General features: G+C 45.9%; 1 protein-coding gene across 9 annotated transcripts in view; it reads right to left on the bottom strand.

Moving 5' to 3' along the window:
- The window catches only part of IRAG1 (inositol 1,4,5-triphosphate receptor associated 1), a 118972-nt gene that overhangs the window by 31659 nt on the left and 67801 nt on the right, over positions 1-19512 (bottom strand). For all 9 annotated transcript variants that reach the window (XR_009596628.1, XM_027979395.3, XM_042233060.2 and 6 more), the window contains 4 exons: positions 18145-18762; positions 16231-16309; positions 9861-9984; positions 1969-1999 (listed from right to left, as the gene is read on the bottom strand). Coding sequence is in view for 8 of the 9 variants with exons in the window: in XM_027979395.3 (XP_027835196.2) it covers positions 1969-1999; positions 9861-9984; positions 16231-16309; positions 18145-18762 (852 nt within the window). In the remaining variant the exon portion in view is untranslated. The remainder of the gene's footprint in view (positions 1-1968; positions 2000-9860; positions 9985-16230; positions 16310-18144; positions 18763-19512) is intronic.

The raw sequence follows: 19512 nt of genomic DNA, 5'->3' as shown, positions 1-19512 counted from the left end.
TTTTGGAGGTTTTGCATGAAACTACCATATTTAAAGAAACCCCACTTGAGATGTAAGCCTGCTAATCCAAAGCACATTTCAATCAGCATCTTACCTGAATATTCCAAATCCTACATTGAAAGCAGCTCTTAGAAGCTGCCAGGAGATTAAAAAAAAAACAGGTATGATTGTGTTAGGAGAAGCTTTTTGGAAACAGTATTCCATGCCAAAAGTGCAGCCTGCGTGAATGAACTTTGAAAGGTGGGGTTCATCACACATGGAATTCCTGGGCTAGTAGGAAACTGCTGGAGAGGAGAGACAGACAGATGGACTCCACACGGGAAATAAACAATGGCCTTCATGTGCCTTGCCTGCATCAAGTGGTAGCAGATTTCCATTTCAGGCGAGCTGATTCTGCCTGAGCATCTGCGGTTCATGTAACATGGTCCACGGTGGGTAGACCTCTCCAGATGGAGAACCAAAAACCCTGAGCCACTCAATGAGATGATGAGAGCAACACTGAAGTCTTCTCTGTATCAAACGTCTGCTCTGCGCCAGCACGGCCAGGCCTTTCATGCACCTTAGCTCATTCATCCCTCAACCACATCCTGTTGTCAGGAACTGCTGTGTCCACTTTATGGGTAAAGAGACGGAGACCGAGAGAGGTCATTAACTGGCTCAATGGGCCACCGGGGCATAGCAGAGACAGGATTCAGCCTCAGACTCTCTGACTGCAAAGCCTGTGTTCTTTCCACTGTGCTGACCACAGGTTGTGTCAGTACACACCGAGGACAGGAGAGCACTGTTAACCAAACCACCCATGGCCATCGCCACCAACGTGAGTGGGTGGGGATTTTCTGTCCTGCCCAAACCTCAATCAAGTTTATCAGTAATGGTCAATGTTTTGTTCTCTATACCTGGGTTATCCCCTTGAAAGGCAGTGCAATATAAAGTGCCCTAAATTCAGTCAGAAGATGAGGATCCAAATATTGGTTCTGCTAAGCACTGGGTCTGGGATCTCAGATGAGTCATTTAATCCCTTAGTTTCCTCCTTTGTTCTGCTTCCTACTCTACCTGTTTCTCAGAGCTGATGAGAGGGTCAGTTGAAAGCATGACATGTGTGTGTCATGGGCTGTAAGCGCCCTGTCTGTGTGCCAGGCAATTGTTACTATCTGTGCCAAATTTCACATTGTCTCTCTCTCTGCTTATGTGGTCCACGGAGTCTCAGGAAGGGTATGTTCGCTTTCTTGTTATCAGGGGTAAACCATGCTATAAGACTGTAAAACCTGCCATCCTCCTGACCTGCAGTGAAAAGATTCTGGAATCATCTATGTTCTTGCTCCCTTCCGTCAGCACCGACATAATTGTCATGGAAACAAACTACTGCTGGTGTTGGAGGTCCTCGCTGTCTCACCTCTGATGCATTTTCTTTGTCCATCTACCCCTTCACCAGGATGAAATGCCTCTCAGCTCTCTCGCCGCCCCCACTGGGACAGCATCTTGACAGAGATGAGGAGGCCCTGGGGGGATCAGTCGAGGTGAGAGCTGCCCTCACAGTCTCTCACCATGGCTGAACTGGCTTCCTTATGTCTGAAACACTTAGAAGGAAAGCACCTTCATCTTCCAAAGTTTGAAACATGAAATCTGACCTTATTTTAATAATTTAAAAATTTGATTCACTCAGCAGCCTCCCAGCTGACTTTGTGTACCTAAGTCATGCTTTTAAAGAAAACAATCTTTGAAGAAATGTGGGACTTCCGATTACCTTCTTATCCCTGACCAAAGTTGTTAAAATCTTCCATTAACTGGGGTGGGGTCGGGAGGATGGCTGGTTCAATGTGTCTGATCACAGTGCCCATATTTCCTCCAGGGTCACTTGTTCTCATGTGTGTGTGAAAATGTCAGGAGTAGAGGCTGGAGAAGGAAATGTTTTGAATAAACCCACTCATGCCCAAGTACTCAATTTCATAAAGCACTGGAATTACTTACCTCGACTTCCTTTTCAGTAAGCGGAGGGGCACTGTGAAAAAGAAAAAGACACCGAAATGAACTTTGTCCAACCCATGAAATAAACCCAAAGGTGCCTTTGACCAACCAGCAGACCAGGTGTTTCCAGTAATTGGAGTAAGCAGGGCTGGCGAGATGGAGAAGATGCAGGGTGCACTTTGCGTGAGTTCTATAACCTGCGAGACTGCCCGGACGCTGACTCCTACAGAGGAAGTGTGCTGGAAAATATTAGGTTCTGGGCTCAGTGCTCTCCAAGTGCCTCCACGAACAGTGACTTTGGGTGAGCTCTTCAATCTAAGTTTGCTCATCTATAAAATGGGAATAATATCTATCTTGCAGGAATCTTATAAGGAATACATGTATGTATGTAAATATATATATACAATAAATGCATATATATGTGGGTTTATATTCATACATACATGACATCTACACAATTGTTTATGTGTATGTATGTATACAAGCATATGCATGTATGTATGTATATGTATGTGTACATGTGTGTATCTACATGTGATGTCTACACGTGGTGGGCACTCAGGAGATGTTGACTACTACTATGACTAACAGGCGTGTTGTGAAGTCTTAATGAGCAAATACACAAGCTATGTAGTTTATGAGCTGTACACATCTGAACAGCCATTGTCATTTTTCTGGGGCTGCTCAGGCCTGTAAAGCCTGGCCCTTCTCTTGCCCCTGAGGACTGTGACAAGGGAGAATGTGAGTCAGAGAATGAATGGCAGGAAAGAGTGGCCGAGCTCTTCTCCCTACCCAGGGCCTCCTCTGATGGCTGGAATCAGATCAGGCGAGAAAGTCCCAGCTGGTGCAGAAGGCGTGGTTCCCCCAGCAAGCACCCTCCACTCTGCACGCTCACTCAGCCACCACTCTGGCCGGTGACTGCAGCTAGCCCAGCTCAGAAACCTGGACAACGTAAATAACACATGGGCCCTTTCCTGTGCTGGGGAGGGAGGACGAGGAGGGGTCCCACGGGCGTCACAGGACTTGGCAACACAGTGTGCCATCGATAAGGCTCTCAGGAAACACAGCTTCCTCCCTTTGACGGGTGTGGAGGGACCCTGAGAGCAAAGGTAGGGGTCAGCAGTCTCTGCAAGGGGCTGGTTCTCACCCCTGACAAGGGACTATGAGAACCTTCCTGTCAGGATGAGACAACAAGACCCCATGGCCATCCAGTCAGCAGAGTACAGAGCATGAGATAAACAAGTGCAAAGATGTTGGATGCTTGCAATTCTTGCCACAGCCCCATCCGTCAGGCCCTTTCCTCTGGGGGCCAGCCAACAATCTCAACTCTCCTATAGAGCATGCACGTCTTGCTTAAATGGTGTAACAAAACTTATTGAGCTTACCTTTGACTCTTGACTTTGAACATTATGTGAAAATTACAGATTTTCATCAATTATTAACCAAACTTATTTTTCAACCTTGATTACTCATTGGCTGCTTTTTTTTTTTTTTTTGTGGCTATAGAACACATTTTTTTTTTTTTTTAATGTACAAGGCCTTGAGGGCTCACAGAGGTGTTATTTAGGTAACGAAACTGCATGACAAGGCCAGCTCCCAAAGCAGAGAGCTCTACCTCATGAACTGTCACTGGCAGGCAAGGGGGCAAAGCCATTACCCTCCAAAAAGGTGGTGACGTATGAGGAGACAAGTTTGGGTATCATAGTGTGCCTCAGAATTCAAACTGCCTTAAAAGGCCTTAGAGTAAAATCAAGGGCCTCTGTGAACTGTCCCCTACCAGACTGTCTTTCTCAGCCATGAGGGCTGCTTCCTCTTCAAACGCGCTCATCTCATGTGGCCCCAGGGCCTTTGCATTCATGTTCTTCCCTCTTTTTCATTCTCTTACATGTGTAATTCAGTAGTTTTAGTATATTCATAGAACTGTACAAACATCATTACAGTCGACCTTAGAACTTTTTAATCACCCCCAAGAGGAACTCTGAACCAGTTAGCAGTCAGTCTCCCAACCCCTATCCTGAGCCCTAGACAACCACTAATCTGCTTTGCCTCTATGGATGTCCCTATCCTGGATATCTCATATAAATGGAGTCATACAACACGTGACTTCTTTCACTTACCATAGTGTTTTCAAAGTTCATCCACCTGGTAGCATACACAAATACTTCATTTTTATGGCTGAATAGTATTCTATTCTACAGATATATCAGATGTTACTTATCTGTTTATTAGCTGATAGGCATTTGGTTTGCTTCCATTTTTAGCTATTATGAAAAGTACTTGTTGCTGAACATTCACATTCCAGTTTTTGTGTGGGCACATATTTTCATCTCTGCTGTATATGTAGGACTGGAATTGCTGGGGCATATGATAACTGTATGTTTAACTTTTCGAGGAATTGTTATTCAAAGTGGCTATACCATTTTACTGAGAATTTCAATTCTTCCACGTCCTCACCAACACTTGCTGCTGCCCATGTTTTTTATTGGGCTTCCCTGGTGGCACAGTCGATAAGGAATCGGCCTGCGATGTGGGAGACCTGGGTTCGATTCCTGGGTTGGGAAAATCCCCTGGAGGAGGGCATGGCAACCCACTCCAGTATTCTTTCCTGGAAAATCTCTGTGGACAGAGGAGCCTGGAGGTCTGCAGTCCATGGGGTCGCAAAGAGTTGGACACGACTGAGCGACTAAACACAGCATGGCACGTGTTTTCTATCACAACTATTCTAGAGATTTAAAATTGTATCTCATTTTAGCCATTTATAATTAATGGTAAATCATTCATTTAATGAAGTTATTATTCGTGATAAACCGTCTGAATTTGCACTTCCCTAATGACTGAAAGGTGAGGAAAGGCAGGCACCCAAAAGACGGCAGAGCAGAAGGAAGTGCGTGTACCCTCTCCTCTGAGAACTCCAAGATCGCAGCGAACGGCTGAACAGCCATTGACGGGAGAATGGTGGAGCCTACGCAAAAAAGACCCCGCATCCAAGGGCAAAGGAGAACCTCGAAAACGGTAGGAGGGGAAAAACCGCATTTAGAATCAAAGCCCATACCTTCCAGAGATGCTCGGAGGGCTGAAACAAAACCTTGTGCATGCCAGGACCCAGGGACCCCACAAGAGACTGAGCCAGACTTGCCTTTGAGTGTGTGAGTGCCTCCTCTGGAGGCACAGGTCAGCAGTGGCCTGCAGCGGGGACAGGGACTCTGCCAGCAGCAGACCAGGGAAGCATGTTGTATGAGCCCCACCATAGAGCCACCGAGCAGACAAACCCACAAACTGGAGCAATGACCCCACAAGGGACTGAGCCAGACTTGCCTGAGTGTCCAGGAGTCTCCAGTGGAGGCATGGGTAGACAGTGGCCTTCCGTGGGGTCAGGGGCACTGAATATGAGTCCTGGCATAAGTCCTTTTGAAGGAGGACCCCCAAACATGGTTTGGCCTCAGGCCAAACTACAGAGAGAGAACACAGCCCCACCCGTCAACAGAAAATTGGGTTAAAGATTTATTTCGTATGGCCCTGCCCATCAGAGCAAGACCAGGATTCCCCCACAGCCAGTCCCTACCATCAGAAGTTTCCACAAACCTCTTGTCCTTATCCATCAGAGGGCAGACAGAATGGAAACTACAGTTATAGAAAACTAACCAAACCGGTCACTTGGATCACAGCCTTCTCTAACTCAGTGAAACTATGAGCCATGAAACTACGCAGGGCCACCCAAGATGGATGGGCCGTGGTGGAGAGTTCTGACAAGACGTGGTCCACTGGGGAAGGGAATGGCCAACCAACTTCAGTGTTCTTCCCTTGAGAACCCCATTAACATTGTGAAACATCAAATAAGGTACACGTCAAAGAAGTGTCACTGAAAGATGAACTCCCCAGGCTGGTGGGTGCCCAATATGCTACTGGAGAAGAGTGGAGAAATAATTCCAGAAAGAATGAAGAGGCTGAGCCAAAGTGAAAACAGCACCCAGTTGTGGTTGTGACTGGTGATGGAAGACTGGTGATGGAAGCAAAGTCAGATACTGTAAGGAACAATATTACATAGGAACCTGGAATGTTAGGTCCACGAATCAAGGTAAATTGGAAGTGGTCAAACAGGAGATGGCAAGAGTGAGCAACAATATTTTAGGAATTAGTGGACTAAAATGGACTGAAATGGGCAAATTTAATTCAGAAGATCATTATATCTACTACCGTGGGCAAGAATCCCTTGGAAGAAATGGAGTAGCCCTCATAGTCAACAAAAGAGTCCGAAATGCAGTACTTGGGTACAATCTCAAAAATGACAGAATGATCTCTGTTTCCACGGCAAACCTTTCAATATCACAGTGATCCAAGCCTATGCCCCAACCACTAATACTGAAGAAGCTGAAGTTCGAAGGTTCTATGAAGACCTACAAGACCTTCTAGAACTAACACCAGAAAAAAGATGTCCTTTTTATTATAGAGGATTGGAATGCAAAAGTAGGAGGTCAAGAGGTACCTGGAATAACAGGAAAGTTTGGTCTTGGAGTACAAAACGAAGCAAGGCAAAGGCTGACAGAGATTTGCCTGATCATAGCAAACAGCCTCTTCCAACAACACAAGAGATGACTCTACACGTGGACATCACCAGATGGTCAATACCGAAATCAGATTGATTATGTTCTCTGTAACCAAAGATGGAGAAGCTCTCTACAGTCAGCAAAAACAAGACCAGGAGCTGACTGTGGCTCAGATCATGATCTCCTTATTGCAAAATTCAGACTTAAACGGAAGAAAGTATGGAAAACCAGTAGACCATTCAGGTATGACCTAAATCAAATCCCTGCAATTATACAGTGGAAGCAACAAATAGATTCAAGCGTTTAGATCTGATACATAGAGTGCCTGAAGAACTATGGACCAAGGTTCAGAACACTGTACAGGAGGTGGTAATCAAAACCATTCCCAAGAAGAAGTGCAAAAACACAAAATCATTGTCTGAGGAGGCCTTACAAGTAGCTGAGAAAAGAAGAGAAGCAAAAGGCAAAGGAGAAAAGGAAAGATAGATCCATCTGAATGCAGAGTTCCAAAGAATAGCAAGGAGAGATAAGAAAGCCTTCCTCAGTGATCAATGCAAAGAAATAGAGGACAACAATAAAATGGGAAAGACTAGAGATCTCCTCAAGAAAATTAGAGATACCAGGGGAACATTTTATGTAAAGATGGGCACAATAAAGGACAGAAACAGTATGGACCTAACAGAAGCAGAAGATATGGAGAACAGGTGGCAAGAATACACTGAAGACCTACACAAAAAAGGTCTTAATGACCCAGATAACCAGATGGTCAATACCGAAATCAGATTGATTCTATTCTCTGTAACCAAAGATGGAGAAGCTCTCTACAGTCAGCAAAAACAAGACCAGGAGCTGACTGTGGCTCAGATCATGATCTCCTTATTGCAAAATTCAATGGTGTGATCACTCACCTAGAACCAGACATCCTGGAATGTGACATCAAGTGGGCCTTAGGGAGCATCACTACAAAGAAAGCTAGTGGAGGTGATGGTCCAGCTAAGCTATTTCAAATCCTCAGAGATGATGGTGTGAAAGTGCTGCACTCAATATGCTGGTGAATTTGGAAAACTCAGCAGTGGCCACAGGACTGGAAAAGGTCAGTTTTCATTCCAATCCCAAAGAAAGGCAATGCCAAAGAATGCTCAAACTACTGCACAGTTGCACTCATCTCACACGTTAGCAAAGTAATGCTCAAAATTCTCCAAGCCAGGCTTCAACAGTACTTGAGTTGAGAACTTTCAGGTGTTCAAGTTGGATTTAGTAAAGGCAGAGGAACCAGAGATCAAATTGCCAACATCCGTTGGATCATAGAAAAAGCAAGAGAATTTCAGAAAATCATCTACCTCTGCTTCATTAACTATACTAAAACCTTTGACTGTATGGATCACAGCAAACTGTGGAAAATTCTTCAAGAGATGGGAATACCAGACCACCTTTCCTGCCTCCTGAGAAATCTGTGTGCAGGTCAAGAAGCAACAGTTAGAACCAGAACATGGAACAATGGACTGGTTCCAAATTGGGAAAGGAGCACGTCAAGGCTGTATATTGTCACCCTACTTATTTAACTTATCTGCAGAGTAAATCATGCGATATGCCAGATTGGATAAAGCGCAAGCTGAAATCAAGACTGCTGGGAGAAATAGCAACAACCTCAGATAATGCAAATGATACCACCCTTATGGCAGAAAGCGAAGAGGAACTAAAAAGGCTCTTGATGAAAGTGAAAGAGGAGAGTGAAAAAGCTGGCTTAAAACTCAACATTCAGAAAACTAAAGTCATGGCATCTGGTCCCATCACTTCATGGCAAATAGATGGGGAAACAATGGAAAGAGCGAGAGACTATTTTCTTGGTCTCCAGAATCATTGCAGATAGTGACTGCAGCCATGAAATTGAAAGGTGCCTGCTCCCTGGAAGAAAAACTATGACAAACCTAGACAGCATATTAAAAAGCAGAGGCATTACTTTACCAACAAAGGTCCATCTAGTCGAGGCTATTTTTTTTCCAGTAGTCATGTATGGATGTTAGAGTTGGACCATAAAGAAAGCCAAACGCCGAAGAATTGATGCTTTTGAACTGTGGTGTTGGAGAAGACTCTTGAGAGTCCCTTGGACTGCAAGGAGATCCAACCAGTCCATCCTAAAGGAAATCAGTCCTGAATATTCATTGGAAGGACTGATGCTGAAGCTCCAATATTTTGGTCACTTGATGCAAAGAGCTGACTCATTTGAAAAGACCCTAAAGCTGGGAAAGATTGAAGGCAGAAGGAGAAGGGGACAACAGAGGATGCGATGGTTGGATGGCATCATCAACTTGATGGACATGAGTTTGAGCAAGCTCCGGGAGTTAGTGATGGACAGGGAGGCCTGGTGTGCTGCAGTCCATGCGATCACAGAGTCAGACATGACTAAGCGACTGAACTGAATGACTAATGATGCCGAGCATATTTTCATGTGTTCATTGACCCCTCATACACATTCTTTGAAGAAATGCCTATTTAAATCTTTCGTCCACCTAAAGATATTAGTTGTCAATACTACTCAGCCATAAAAAATGAAATTGAAATTTTGCCATTTGCAGCAACATAGATGGACTTGGAGGGCATTATGCTAGGTAAAATACGCCAGACAGAGAAAGACAAATATTGCATGATCTCACTTTTGTGGAATCTGAAAAAATACAGCAAGCTAGTAAATATAACAGAAAAGAAACAGACTTACAGATATAGGTTACCAGTGGGGAGAAGGAAAGAGGAAGGAAGAAGGGCAATACAGGAATAGGGGATTAAGAGGTACAAACTATAGTAAAAAAAAAAAAAAAAAAAAGGCTGTAAATATATATTGTACAAAAACAGGGAATATAGTCAGTATTTTATGATGACTATAAATGGCATACAACCTTTTAAAGTTGTGAGTCATTATATTGCATATATGTAACATATAATATTGTACAACTATATTTCAATAAAAAATTTTAAATTATTTTTAAAATTTAACAAATGTTGTGTTATTGAATTATAAGTTCTTTATATGTTATAGAAAGAAGCCCCTTATCATATACGTGCTTTGCAAATATTTCCTCCTGTTCTGAGGGTTGTCTCTTCACCTTCTCGATGGCACTGTTTGCATTACAAAAAGAATGTTCGCTTATGAACCTTACCTACTCTCTGAGTTGGAACCACCTCACCAGACCCTTTATTATTCTGTTTGTTTTGGGTACATTAGCCCTGCCTGGACTATTGGACTTTGACCTTTCTGGGGTCAAAACTCAAGTCTGGTGCTCTTGTGTTCCATCCAGAATCGAACACAGAGGCCACCCAGTGTGGGCTCTTGTGCAGCCCATGCCCCGATTTTACCTTCCAGGGAGGGACTTGTGGACCCGCAGTTTGCGAAGCAGCACATCAGAAATATTGGGCATGACATCCAGCCCGCCCTTTGACTCTTCTTCCTCAATAGTTGAGGAGAGTTCAGAAGGGTGTCCTGGAAGAACAGAAAAAAGTATTTAACTTCTAAAACGTCTGTTTGAAATCACAGTAATATTCTTGGCAATTTGTTTCAGGGGGTAAGGAAGAACTTTAACATTTATTAGAACCTGGTTATATGCCAGGGGCTTCATAATTGTTATTTTATCCTTACAATAACCCAATGAGCTAGACTTTAATCATCCCATTTTACAGGAGGGTAAACCAAGACTCAGCAAGATTAATATTGCGTTGGCCAAAAAGTTCATTTGGGTATATCCAAACGAACTCTTTGGCCAACCCAGTAACTTGCTTATGGTCACAGAACTGGTAAATGGCATGGACTACAAACAGTTCTATCTGCTCCAAGTTCCCTGTTCTACCCACTGCTCCCCACAGTACCAAGCAGTCTCTTTTGTTTGGGGTCTGAGATTGGTTTTTGGCAATTGGAAGCTGGTTGGTCTGTAATGTTTAGAAAAGTCCCCTCTGTTTGGCAGGCTTCTCAGGAGGCTGGCTGCCCAACTAATCTTCCTCAAGTGAATTCCATCATCTGTGTCCCACTTAGAAATAAGCATTTTCTTCCATATTCCCACAGACAGGAGTAGAAACAGGGTTTTTCCAGAGTAAGGCTAAGGTCATTAGATCCTTGATCTTTTGTGGATCTCTGAAATAGTTGCCTGTGAGTTAGTGGTCCTGAGTTGCCTCAGGACCAATAAAAAGCTTTTTTTTTTTTTTTTTCCCCAAATATCTCCTAAACCTTTCCTTGGTCTGTGCTCTGAAGGCAGAAATAACAAGTTAAGTGTTCTCTTTCCCACAAATTTTTCTCATGTTCACAGACAGCTCCAAAGCTTCCTTTCTCCATTTTCCCAGCTGTTCAATGTGGCCTCTAGACACATCCCATGGCCCCACATTCTGGCTGTTGCTACCCCAGAGGCTCCAATGTGCTCCATCAAGCTCTTATCTCTGGAGCATGTTGGCAATGTCCTTTGCATTGACCTCAGTTACTCATTTGGCATAGACTCGCTCTGCCCTACGGGCTCATAGCACACTTCGAATTAAAAGTCTCAAATCTCTTTAACTTGAGCTAAATCAAATATCTATGTCTCATACAATGCTTACTTTCCATTGCAGGACTTTATAGTTATCCATCTCTTACCATCTTTCATGGATTTGGGCCCAGTAGATTTCCAGAACTATAGTCAAGACCTGAGATCAGGACTATGGGCAAGGTTGTGGTAGCCATCTAAATGGAGCTAAGATTGGGAATCATGAATTAGAAGCCTCCTCAAGCGAGATCACGTGGTGAGATGATTAGATATACTTTGGCTCTAGGTGAAGAATGTTTACATACTTAGATCTTTCCAACAACTGAACAGCGTTGATGATGTTCCTGGCCCTCAAGGCACCCAACAAAGTCTGGAGAATAATCTGTCAGAGCCAAGGCAGCCAGCAATCCCTCTTGGGATCTGAGATTCTACTCATATCAGGTAGCTACTTCTCTTAGCTACCCGTCACCTCTTGAGTTCTGCCCTGGCACTTGCTGCTCTCTGACATTTCCATGTGACAGAGGCCTCACTCTGCCTTTATGTATCCCCACTGCACCCAGCAGAGAGATAATGAAGAAGTGGGCTCCTGAGAAATCTGCAGGATTGACAGAGCTATACAAGATCTAATAATCATAGGGAAGTCATATGAGGGGGTTTTTGCCTGGAAAAGTCCCCTAGGTAGAACCCCATCCATTAAAATGGCTGTCTTAAGAGTGATCCCGTTGGATTTCCCTGGTAGTCCGGTGGCTAAGACTCTGGGTTTCCAATGCGGGGGTCCCAGGTTCGATCCCTGATCAGGGAAAGACACCCCACACGCGTCAACTAAAGATCTCACATGCCACAATGAAGATCTAAAATCCTGCATGCTGCAACTAAGAACAGGCACAGCCAAATAAATAAGCAAATATCATTTTTTAAAATGGTGATCCTAGAACTAGTGGCTCTCAGAACCAGCCACCCTCCTGATTGCAACCAAATTGACAACAAAGCCAGCAAAAAATTTTAAAGTCAGCTAAAAATATATCACAACTCTCAAATACAGGAAATGATAATAATCTTTAAAAATAATGGCCAGAGAAAAAATTTCCTAGAAATAAATGTAGAGCTCCCAACCTTGTTAACCCTTTCTTCCTCCCCTCAAAGAATCCGTCCTGAGAGGAAGACGTCAGAGGTAACGGTAAGGTTGTGATAAACTTTTGTAGTCACTTTTGTGACTGCAGAGCCAGAAGAGAACAGGACCAGGGGATGAGTGGGCAGATGCAGAGGTGTTCAGAAAGTTTCTCTGCAGTAGAAAGATCTCCGCCCCACCAAACAACACTCCAACAAGATGAAAAATGGCCTGTGCGGCTGTTTGTTTTTCATACTGAGGACAAGAGGAAAAGAAAGGAAAAGCAGAATGATAGCATGGTATTCTACCAGAGCTGATAATCTCAAACAATATAAAGGGATTTACCAGAAAGGAAGATACATGTGAAAATAAATCAAACAAGTCCCTCTGATGGAGTGAGTGGCAGAAGACACATGGAAAACCCCAGCTGAAAACTGACCCACCCATCCTGCACTTCTGAGAAATAGCAGAGTGACCAAACTCTCTGAATTTTGTCTGTCTTTTCCTTCCTTTCTCTGGCAGAAGAGTGAGAGTAGCTGCTGGCAATGGATGGGTCAAGTGTGGGAAATAAACACCCGGGCAGATTGTCCCTATAATTCTACCCTGAATTGGTGAAATAATCTATGCCTTACTACTGCCCACCCAAGGGAATAAGATATACCCCCACTTTGGTGTAATAAATTCAAGTGCTATGGTACAAAGTTATAGAAAAAGAGCAGAAACCAACCCACAACCACCACTACCCACAGCTCCATCTGAACTTCCTCTTTTCCCCATTCTCCAGGCAGTGACCAAGCAGACACGAAATACCCAATCCTCAACTAAGCACTGCCAGGAGGACAGAGATCTCAGGAAAGGTAGGAAGAAGTCAATGAAAATTGATCTACCCAATATATCCGGGTCAAGAGAAACTTCAAGTAGAAATGTTCTTATCAAAAATAAATTACATGAAAACAAATGTCATGGCAACTACACAAAAATAGTCAAAAGAGGAAGGAAAGTAGGGAGGAAGGTGTAAAGGAAAGAAGAAAGGAAACATGCAGGACACAGATGTCAGGATGGAAACAGAGATGCAAGAAATGCGTCAAAAATGCATTTTTGTGTAAAGTGTGTGCCACAAGTGCTTTGACTCAGGAGAAATTAGAACCCCCCCCCAATGAAAAAAAAGAATCAGAGGTGAAATTAGAGGATGGCATAAAAATGGAAGAAGATTACAATATAAGAAAATAAACTGAAGACCAAAACTAATGAAGCAAAGCAAAAAATTCTAAAAATATAGATCTAACCAATATGTTGGCAATATGAAGAAACAAAAACAAAGCTGAGTTAGTGGAGGAAACTGAGATGAGCACAAGGAATAAACAGGGAAAGAAAGATTAAAGTATTGAGAGGTAGAATAATGGATAGTTATTATAGTTCCAGATAGTTCCAGATTATGGTGGCTCTGAAGCAGGGAGAAAACCAAAGGAACAAAGAACAGAGTCAAAGGCATGAGCGAAGAAAAAATTTCCTCCATGGAGAGAAAAGCCAAATTTTCAGACTGAAAAAGCACACCACTACAGAAAAAAAAATACGTGTATATATAATCTTATTCTTTCTGTGTATGTAGATATATCTTATATAGATCTGTCTCTATATATCTTCTCCAACTACCCTCCCAGAAAGAGTAAGCCACCTACAGGGAAAGGTGAGGATTGAGAGGTGCTGTAAAGCAGCTGGTCTTAGACTTCTTGGCAACACTGAATGCAGGGTAGCATTTATAAAGCTCTGGGGAAAAGAGAGATCCAGAAATGTATAACCATCCAAGCTCTCTTTCCAGGGACTTCCTTCCCTGGTGGCTCAGTGGTAAAGAATCCACCTGCCAATGCAGGAAGGCGTGTTCAGTCTCTGGGTCGGGAAGATCCCCTGGAGAAGGGAATGACAGCCCACTCCAGTATTCTTGCCTGGGAAATTTCATGGACAGAGGCGGCTGGGGGGCTACAGTCCATGGGGTCACAAAGAGATGGACATGAGTTAGTGCCTAAATAGACAACAGCAACGGTACCTCAATGATCTTTTAGAAGTGTTTATATTTCTTGTTATTTCATGGCTTAGATAATCATACACCGCATTCTTTTTAAATGTATATCAAAGACTGGTTCTGGGCCCTTGATTCTGTTTTATTCTGATAAGTACTGTACCACTTTAATTACTTCTGCCTTATAATATGTTCTAAGTGTATAGTCAGTTACTTCTCCCCTCTTGCTGTTTTTTTTTTTAAGAGTATTCATTATATTTTAGATATAAAGATTCAGTGAGAATTAATAGAAAGAGCAACTAGAGAAGAATTCAGGAAACTGGACTTCATGGCCAAATACCACTTAATAGTGTCTGGTGTCTTTCAATGTGTCTGGTGTCTTTGCGACCCTATGGACTGTAGCCCGCCAGGCCCCTCTGTCCATAGGATTCTCTAGGCAAGAATACTGGAGTAGGTTGCCATGCCCTCCTCCAGGGGATCTTCCCGACCCAGGCATCAAATCTGCATCCCCTCCTGGGCAGGGAGTTTCTTTACCATTGAGTCACCTGGGAAGCCCAATCTTTGAGGTAACAGAATCTTAAATCTTCAGATATGTATATCTTATTAAATAAAACAAAATTCAGAAGTATTAGTAAGATAAATACAAATATAACTATATATAAACTGCTGGAAAACATATTTGCTACCCCAATTAGGGAGAAACAATTGGGCTTCCCTGGTGGCTCAGATAGTAAAGAATCCACTTGCAATGTAGGAGACCTGAGTTTGATCCCTGGGTCAGGAAGATCCCCTGGAGAAGGGAATGGCTACCCACTCCAGTATTCTTGCCTGGAGAATCCCACAGACAGAGTAGTCTGGTGGGCTATAGTCCATGGACTTGCAAAGAATTGGACACAACTGAATGACTAACACATATACACTGGAGAGAATAAAAAGTTGTTGCTTTTAAAGAATTTATGCGGTTGTGGGTAAAATTTCAAGATAAATCTTTTCCTAGGGTTTTAGATCTGCTTTAATAAAGAAGTTAGAAATTAAAAGTAGAGATTATATCATATTTTTTCCAAAGATCTCATCGAAAGATGATTTTTTAAAAATTAGTTCTTTTAAAAATTACTGGATATTTTACTTCTGTGAATCTTCTTGTCAATGCTGAATAGGTAGGTGTTAGTTATTATACATCAGACTGTGTGCTAAGTTGCTTCAATCGTGTCCGACTCTTTGCAACCCCGTGGGCTGTAGCCTGCCAGGCTCCTCTGTCCGCGAGAATTCCCAGACAAGGACACTGGAGTGTATTCCCATGCCCTTCCCCAGGGGTCTTCCTGACCCAGGGATTGAATCCATGTCTCTTACGCCTCCTGTATTGGCAGGGAGGTTCCTTACTACTAGCGCCACCTGGGAAACCCCTATGTCAGACTGGGGGCTTCCAACACGGTTGGTGGCACCATGGACATGAACACACAGCAATCCTCAAGCAGAAGGCTTCTGTGCTGAGAATGACTGAATGAGCCATCAGCCGTCCGGAGAGGTAAGTCAGGAGAGGGAGCTTGGGGTGGAGGGGAGGAAAGACCCCTCCCTCCCAAGTCTCCCTTTCTGAAGATAAGTCTGGCAAGAGGGTGGGTGGGGCCTTGCAGTCCCCAGGCAGGAGGGGCTGGGGTCTGGACTCTGTGGTGACTGCAGATTAGAAAGCAAGTGATGACTCTAATGTCTCAAAAAGAGGAACTGTTCTAGTTGGTGACATCCTGGGTGTGAGAGGAAAAGGAAAAGGAAGCATCAAAAGGTCAGGCCTGGGTCACGGTTCCAGACCCACTAGGTGCTAATGAGACTCAGGGAGGACTGGCAGGATCTGGAACAGGGGCTGGTTGGAAGGAGGCAAGTTTAGAGGTTCTTTGAGGGAGCAGGAAACACCATCTGATTCATTCATTCACCCATCTGCAAATATTTAGCAAGGGCCTGCTCGGCGTCCGGCCCACACTGGCCACCGGGGCGGACAAAGGCCCTGACAGGAAGTGCGGTGTTTACACGTTCAGCTTCTTTGATCCGGAGAAAATGAACCCAGCCCTAGCCTGAGGAGAGTGTCTCTTCAATCCCACCTACCTTTCTCCTGCTCGGCCGCTTCACTAAGTTCTGGAAGCTTGAGCCCCACTAAGTTCTGATTTCTCAGCAGGATGTGCTCCTTTTTAGGGAAAGACAGACAGCATTTCAGACGGTGACCTCAGGCTGGACCCCTCCCGCTCCATGCTCTGTGCCTGCTCGGTCTCACGGAGCAGACCCTGGGAACATGGGTAGTCAGGACACATGCGGGGCAGTAGGAAGACTGCTTCCCTCCCGGCCTGTGAAGGTGCTAGAAACCCCAGCTTCAGCTCCCCTTTCCCTGAGTCAGGAATTGTCCTTGGTGTGGCTGCCTTTTAAAATCGGCCTGTGAGCTTCAGGGCGAGAGAGCTGCCAGCCACACAGTGGCTGAAGGCTGGAGGACAAACAGAAGCAGAGCCCGGGGCTCTGGGGAAAGGAAGGTCCCCTGGGTGTATACGGAGCTGCCAAAGATGGAAACAATCTCTGTGATCTCATGGCTGTGCTCTGAGCTGGCTGGAGCCTCCTGCCTTGTTGTTCTTGGGCAGTGAGTGCCCACTTCTGGGACTTGTGTCCTCTCCTGCCCCCAGCTCCTCAGTGGCCTGTGATGGCACCTCTTGAGATGTTAAAACTCTCCAGACAAGTGAGGACTGCCGATTGCCACCCCAAGGCAGCAAGCCAGCAGCCCCTGCTGCTGGGGGCCTCACCAGAGGAGCTGGGGAGAGATGGGGCTGCTGACTCCAGGTATGTCACAGAAGGCCTCACACTTGTACCAAGTCCAAGACCAGCGCCCCGAAGAGGAATTACCAGACAGGGCTCCTTGGCCCTGGGACTTGTGCTTTCTAAGAGGGTTTTCAGTGTCCCTGTAGCAGAGGCCGCTTGGGCGGTTTGCCTCCTGGATGAAGGAGAGGAAGAGGCCAGCAGAGGGAGCTCTGGCCCAGATGGAAGCCACAGGCCAGCGCCCTTTACCTGTTTCTTTAGCCAGCCGCCCACAACCAAGCAACTCTCAGGACCCTGGCTTGGGGCAGTGGTGGGGGCTGGGGATGAGGTCAGAGGCAGGGCAGTGGTTAGTGAAATGAGGCTTCCAGATTCTTTCTACTTTGCTGCAGAGAGAAACATGCAGGGGTCTGGGGATGGCCTGTTGCCTGGGCCTGGCCTCTGACGCCCAGAAGCCCAAGAAGGCAAATGCCTGACCGTTTGGCTTCCTTGGTGTCACTCCACCCTGTGGAGTCCTGGCTGCCTTGGCCTGTGGTCTGGGTTGGCCCTCTGGGGAAGGAGGGCTCAGGAAAGGATTTCTTTTAGTAACCTCTTTTCTTCCTCACATCCAGGGCTCTCTCCCCCCATCTCTGGATACCCCCCAGTCATTCCCTGGTTAGGGCGGCAGCCTCATGACAGACAGTTGTGTCTGGTTTGATAGCCAGTGAAAGCTGGGGACATGATGGATATTGGAAGAAATTCACCAAGAGGGAGTAGCCCTTCCTGGCTGGGAATGTTGGATTTGAGGCCCTTTTTTTTAACAAGCACCAGGGAGGAAAGCTTGGGGGCATGACGGAAAGAAAAGCCATCCCATCTTTGTCTGTGACAGGGCGCTCCATCAAAGGCTCCTTGCTCATAAGGCATCAGCTCTGGCTGGAGCGGGGAAACACAGTCCAGCACTGAGGGGCCATGTGCCCTTCCATACACCCACTTTCCCCTCAAAATGTGGCTTTGTGTGGCAGCTACTTCCCAACTGACCTCACCCAAGTGAGCGGGTAAATGCCCTCAAAGATGCTATTTACGCCGAGTGCACAGCCCAGTGGGCCTGGCTTATCAGGGTGAGGACATCTAGGGCTCTACAAGGCCCACGTCTGGGCCAGAGCCACCCCAGCTCAGCCCAGTGGTCCTCAGCCCAGGGTGGGGACCTGCATGCACAGCCCACCCCAGGAGGCCCCAGAAACCCACCTCACGAAGCTTGGTCAGTTTCTGCATCCGCACAGGCTGCACTTGTATCTGAAAGTCTTTGAGTCCGGGCGCCTTGGCCAGCTTGCTGCCAGCTTTGCCTGTAAAACGCTTCTCTTCCTCAGCCAGCGGCAGCTTGGCCAGCACTTTCTGCAGCCGGGGGCCGGGTTCTTCGGGGCCGCTGTCCCAGGACACTCCCCGCAGCAGGGGTGGCCGGGACGTCGGGGGCCACAGCTCAGCTTTGGAGCCAACCTTGGACCCTGTGGGCTCTCCGACTGTACTCTTCCCCTGGGGGGCCTGGGGAGCCACCCCCCCAGGGCCCTGGGTTGGACCTCTGGGCAGAGGGTTGCCCTCCTTGGCTGTCTTTGCCAGTGGCTTTCCCAGCTCGCTCTCCACAGGGCCAGGCTGGGCGCTGTTAAGGGCCATCTTCCCACCACTGCCTGGGCCAGAAGCTGGGCCCTTGGGTATGGCCTCCGGGCACTGGAGGGGATCGAAGTTTTCCTTCTGTTCTATTGCAATTTCTCTGGACTTCTCAACTGTGGGAGAGCGGGGAGTCAGCCTGCCCTGAGACAGTTTCCTCTGGTCATTCTGCTTCCGGTCAGCTAGCCCTTTGAGGACGTTCTGAAAGAGACAAGGTAAATTTGGGACCCCGGAGGCAGGCTGGAGAGAAGAAGGGCGAGTTCGCTCTACCCCACAGACCCTGCTAAGGGGACTACATGTAGGGGGTGGGCTGGGTAGAAAGGGAGGACTGCAAAGTCACATCTGAGCCAGTAAAGAGAACCTACAAACAAGCCTGAGGTTTATAAAACAGACAGGACAAGGGACCTGCCTTTCAAAACCTGCCAAGAACTTCTCGAGGGTTATGAGCTGCAGAGGACAGTGGAACGGAGGGCAGCATGGGGGCAGTCACAAGTTCTGGCTTTGACTCAACTGCCCCAGATTCTAGCCCTGACTCTGCCTGGCAAGGCCCTTAACTGGCAAGGCCCTTAACTCTTAGGGCCTCAGATTTCCCATCAGGTTTGTAAAGAGAGAAAGCGGAGTTGCTCAGTCGTGTCTGACTCTTTATGACCCTATGGACCTTAGCCTACCAGGTTCCTCCATCCATGGGATCTTCCAGGCAATAGTACTGGAGTGGGTTGCCATTTCCTTCTCCAGGGGATCTTCCTGACCCAGGGATTGAACCTAGGTCTCACGCAGTGTAGACAGACGCTTTACCATCTGAGCCACCAGGGAAGTCCTAAATTGCCTGAAATTTTATGCAAATGTATATGTGCTGTTCATGGGCTGTATATATTTCTTCTGGGAAGAGAATCCGCAGCTTTCAACAATTTCTCAGAGTTCTATGAACCCAAAGAGGCTATAGATCATGAA

The sequence above is a fragment of the Ovis aries genome, chromosome 15 (genome assembly GCF_016772045.2).
Source record: "Ovis aries strain OAR_USU_Benz2616 breed Rambouillet chromosome 15, ARS-UI_Ramb_v3.0, whole genome shotgun sequence".
Taxonomy (NCBI): domain Eukaryota; kingdom Metazoa; phylum Chordata; class Mammalia; order Artiodactyla; family Bovidae; genus Ovis; species Ovis aries.
Note: the sequence above shows the minus strand (reverse complement) of the source record. Positions and strands in the feature narration are given on the sequence as shown.